The 4934-nt window shown below is 48.3% G+C and overlaps 1 protein-coding gene across 1 annotated transcript; it reads left to right on the plus strand.

The window, feature by feature from the left end:
* The first annotated feature begins 476 nt into the window (after positions 1–476).
* On the plus strand, positions 477–4196 carry LOC125790231 (uncharacterized). Its single transcript, XM_049473225.1, has 2 exons — positions 477–847; positions 3261–4196. Exon 2 carries the CDS (start codon positions 3318–3320, stop codon positions 4194–4196), a length of 879 nt encoding a protein of 292 aa, XP_049329182.1. The 5' UTR covers positions 477–847; positions 3261–3317.
* Positions 4197–4934: the final 738 nt, after the last annotated feature.

Consider the following 4934-nt stretch of genomic DNA (forward strand, 5'->3'; position numbering starts at 1 on the left):
TCTACATTTCTGCATCAACTAAGATACAGCAACTAAATTATATTTCAGTAAGTATCAGTGTTACATGTTACGGACCCGTTACTAGTTTTTTTGTGGTGAAACATTCCTGTTTTTTAAAGAGCCTTGTTTAATGTTTAATGAAACACAAAACAATATTTGTTTCATTAATAGCTGAAATGTGTTCATTTGAAACAATGAAACGTCCTGCTACTGCTGCTGCAGATCATGCCAATCAGCTCTTCGCCCCTACCCTGCCTCTAAACCCATACATCACTCAGTGTCCCTTTCAAAATACACCTCCTATTTTTTAGCCTTTATCAAATTTGAGGTGGGGGTGGAACCAGTTAAAAATCAGGGAGATCTGTACCCTTTATATAATGCAGCCCAATATTAACTTCACTATTTGTCCATGGGATTATTTGTTTACGTAATGGGTGGGTCTTCCCACCACTAACTCACCATCAGTGAGTCTGTAACGAACAGTATGGGTATATTAATATTAATTATAGAATTTCTTTAGGTATGAACCTTAAATAAAAAGAAACTCACTACCCACCGCCACATCTCACCTTCTAAGGTCGAGGAGGTCTAATAAAGATTACACTGAGCCAACCACAATCAGAGTGCAGTGCAGCAAGATTTAATAAATGTTGGACCGAGTTATCCACCAAAAGACTACACCCTATTTACACAACCAAACCCCCCATAGCACAGCCCAAATCACAAACCCCCCACTCCACCAAATAAACCCGAGATACGGCGATCTCAGCATCAACATTATATCCATACAAAAAGTGTGGGTGTGTGTGTGTGTGTGTGCGTGTGCGTGTGTGCGTGGACGAGAGAGGTAAGAGAGAGAGAGAGGTAGAGGGAGTGACTGGACTAAGCTACTAAATTGTCCCACAGTCACAAATGTCCATAATCCCTTATTCCGGACGAGATAGAGAGAGAGCGCGAGAGAGGTCCTGGGTTTACAGCGCGAGAGAGACGCGGCGGTCTCTTGTTACCCTTAGCTCACCAGATCCGCAAGGAAAGTTGAACGCGCAGGGAAGAAAGTCCCAAAAGAAGTTCTGCAGCACTGAAGATTAAATCCTACCGCCTTGGGGCAAAAAACAGACCAAAAAGATTAAAAATACAGCGTGCACGCCTAGCAAACTCCAAAAAACGTTTCTTAAGAGGTTAAATCCCAAACGCTCGAACCATGCCGGCTCGTCCCGTCTCTCCCCCCATTCATGTCCCAAGTTCCTTGTTTATCCTGGTTACAGCACCTGATTGGCCGAATAGTCCCGTGACGTCGTGAGTGAGGTCATAAGGATGAAAGTTCGCTGGATAAGGAATATTATAATGTACTGTAAAATACTACCTAAATTAGGAATTAGAGGTAAACACAGCACTTCCACATAAAAAAAACAAACATTTAAAAAATAAAAAAAAATAACATATAATGTGATGTTATGTTTACTGTGCATTTGTCACAGATCTGGTGGTTCTGCCTGGTTCCGAGACTGTGTTGACGCTGGCTCATGTGTTTGATCTTTGGGAGGTGGGCTCGGAGCGGTTGCTCTGGTGCGAGCGAAGAATCTTCCGTGGTGTGGGCCGTGGTGTGCTTGCGCGGCTGGTCGGTTGGGCCCGTGCGGTTTCCCGTTGCCAGTAGAATCAAAGAACTCAACAAAAAAACTATTCAACTCACATGCAATAACTACGCATTCCTCATTAGAACAAAGGGATGCTTATCAACATCAAACAAAGAACAGAAAAAACAGGAAAGAATTATCACTTATTCTTGCTGGTCAAATGACTCCACATGACGTTGCAATTCTATGAGTTGCTGCTCGTTGCTGGCACTGCGCATTAGGGATAGCAGATGATCCTTTTCCTTCGGCTCGATGTTTAGCTTTACTATAGCCTTCTTAATCTTAAGCCTAAGACCTCCGAGTCCCCGGGGGTTAAGGCCGTAGCTAGAGGGGTTGGCCCTTTCAAGCAATTCGGTCTCCTCCTCGACTTTCGCCCCGTGGACACCAGTGGTCGGTGGCTTGGTGTTTGGTTTTATGAAATGTGTCGTGGTCTCTGCCCTTCGTGGTCGAGTTCCCATCACGGCCTGGGCCTTAATCTCGGTGTGATAGCTAGCGATGGTGCTGGAAAGGGTAGTCAAGCTCGCGGAGAGATTTGTGACCACAACGGCCAGCCCCTTCAGATCCCGCTGCATGTTTACAATCTTTGTTTTGAGTTCTTTGATTTCGGCCTCGCACTGACGATGTTGGGCGGTAGACTTCTGACAAATTAGAGAGGCCACGGCCAGCACAGGAGCGCTGGTTGTTAGGAACTGACTTCTGTCTATTCGCCCTACATCGAAAAAGTTCCCCAACTTCTCGGAGTCCAGAGTTCTCACAAGTGTGGCAGTATGCTGCTCAAGCAGCTCCAACCATTCAGGGTCAGTCGAGAAGAATTCAGTCAACCTGGCTGTTGATGCTCCCCACGGCTCACTGGCTCCTTCGTAGCGCTGTGACAGCTGTTTTTCTGAAGATCCGCGAGTTAAAGGGGGGGCGGCCGGGCTGGGAGGCGCAAGGAGCAGTTGCTGTCTTGGGGGAGTTGTGGTGCTTCTCCTTCCGGTCTTTCCTTGTTGCAGATTTAGAGGGTTTGGTGTTAAGACTGTCGTCCTCCGTGTCGTCGGCAGAATCAGTTTGGGTCGTCTCGCTGTTTTCTGTATCTTGTTGGGTTGTCTTAGGAGAGGGGTTGGTGATCGGGAAAGTAAAAGGCATCCGCCTAGAGGTAGGCTGTTCAAGATGGGAGATAGGTGTTTTAGCGCTTGATACCCCGAAAGTAATTCCAGGGGTATAACAGTCATAGTCAAGACTCTCCTGGGAGGTGATTTGGTGATCGAATGAGGCGGATATGCTGGGAGTGCTTGGTTTGTTTCTTTAGGTATGAACCTTAAATAAAAAGAAACTCACTACCCACCGCCACATCTCACCTTCTAAGGTCGAGGAGGTCTAATAAAGATTACACTGAGCCAACCACAATCAGAGTGCAGTGCAGCAAGATTTAATAAATGTTGGACCGAGTTATCCACCAAAAGACTACACCCTATTTACACAACCAAACCCCCCATAGCACAGCCCAAATCACAAACCCCCCACTCCACCAAATAAACCCGAGATACGGCGATCTCAGCATCAACATTATATCCATACAAAAAGTGTGGGTGTGGGTGTGTGCGTGTGCGTGTGTGCGTGGACGAGAGAGGTAAGAGAGAGAGAGAGGTAGAGGGAGTGACTGGACTAAGCTACTAAATTGTCCCACAGTCACAAATTAAAGACATGGCGCCCCCCGAGGCAGACGTGTTTGCTCGCTCCGCTCTAGAATGCCGGTTTTTACTTCTTTTTTGCACTTTTTACTTTCTCTCTGCAGTGCACAAATGCCATGCACTGATAACCTATGACAGACAAACGTTACTGGACATTGGATTGCAAGATAACCCGTGTTTTAACGGATTTATACCGCCGGAGCTGCAGCCCATTGTTCGCTCCCAAAACCACCGCCACCACCGCGAGGCAGACCCAGACATACCGACCGAGAGCGCGTGTGCTGACCCCAGAAGAGCGCTTCGGAGGCGGCGACGCAAGCGGGGCAAGAGGGGAGGGCTACATGCTAGGCTAAAGGCTCGTGCTAGCAGACCACCGGTGCCTAGCCTCTTGCTAGCTAATGTGCGCTCTCTGGAAAACAAACTGGACGAGCTGAGAGCAAGGATTACATCGCAGCGGGAAATGAGAGAGTGTTGCGCTCTGATTTTCACTGAAACCTGGCTCTCGGATAAAGTTCCGGACAGCGCTATTCAGTTCGAGACTCACTCCGTACACCGGGGAGACCGGACGGCTGCCTCTGGTAAAGCTACAGGAGGAGGTGTGTGTGTGTTTGTAAACAACGCGTGGTGTAGAGACGTTCAGACAGTTCATCAGCACTGTTCACCAGACGTGGAGTTTCTCCTGCTTAAATGTCGTCCCCACTACCTTCCACGGGAATTTTCAGCTGTGTTTTTATGCTCTGTTTACATTCATCCACGAGCGAACTCCACAGCAGCGCTCGGTGCACTCCATGACGTCATCAGCGCGCTGGAGACGGCTCACCCTGATGCCGTCATCATCACAGCTGGTGATTTTAATCAGTGCAACCTACGGACTGTATTCCACAATTACTAGCAACATGTGGATATTCCTACACGCGATAAAAACACGCTGGATCACGTGTACAGTAATTTGCGTGGTGCTTATCGTGCTGTACCACGCCCCCACTTTGGACAATCAGACCACATCTCCCTATTCCTGTACCCAGCATACAGGCAGAGACTGAAACAGACAACCCCCACAACCAGAACAGTGAAAATATGGACTCCGGAGACTGAGGGCATCCTGCAGGACTGTTTTGCTACAACAGACTGGGATATGTTTGAGGCTGCAGCCACTATGGGGGACTCTTCAATCAACATACAGGAGTATGCTGAGCACGTGTCCGGTTACATCAGCACGTGTGTGGACAACATCGTGCCCACCGTACAGGTGAAGAGGTTCCCCAACCAGAAACCTTGGGTCAACAACCAGGTACGACACATGCTGCGTGCTCGTTCTCTTGCATTCAGATCAGGCAATGAGACTGAGTACAAAGCTGCGAAGTACAAACTGAGGAAGACCATCACAGTGGCCAAGAGGCAGTACAGGGAGAAACTGGATGGCTTCTACTCCACTGCTGACTCAAGGAGGATGTGGCAAGGCCTGCAGCACATCACAGACTACAGGAGCACCACCAGCACCATCAGCTCCACAGACAGCCTACCGGATGATCTCAACACATTCTACACCCGCTTCGAGACCTCCAGCAACAACACTGAGAGGGGTACACACACCTAGCTCTCCCAACCCCCCTCCTCCACACTCTCAATA

This window comes from Astyanax mexicanus, unplaced genomic scaffold, assembly GCF_023375975.1.
Source record: "Astyanax mexicanus isolate ESR-SI-001 unplaced genomic scaffold, AstMex3_surface scaffold_35, whole genome shotgun sequence".
NCBI lineage: Eukaryota > Metazoa > Chordata > Actinopteri > Characiformes > Acestrorhamphidae > Astyanax > Astyanax mexicanus.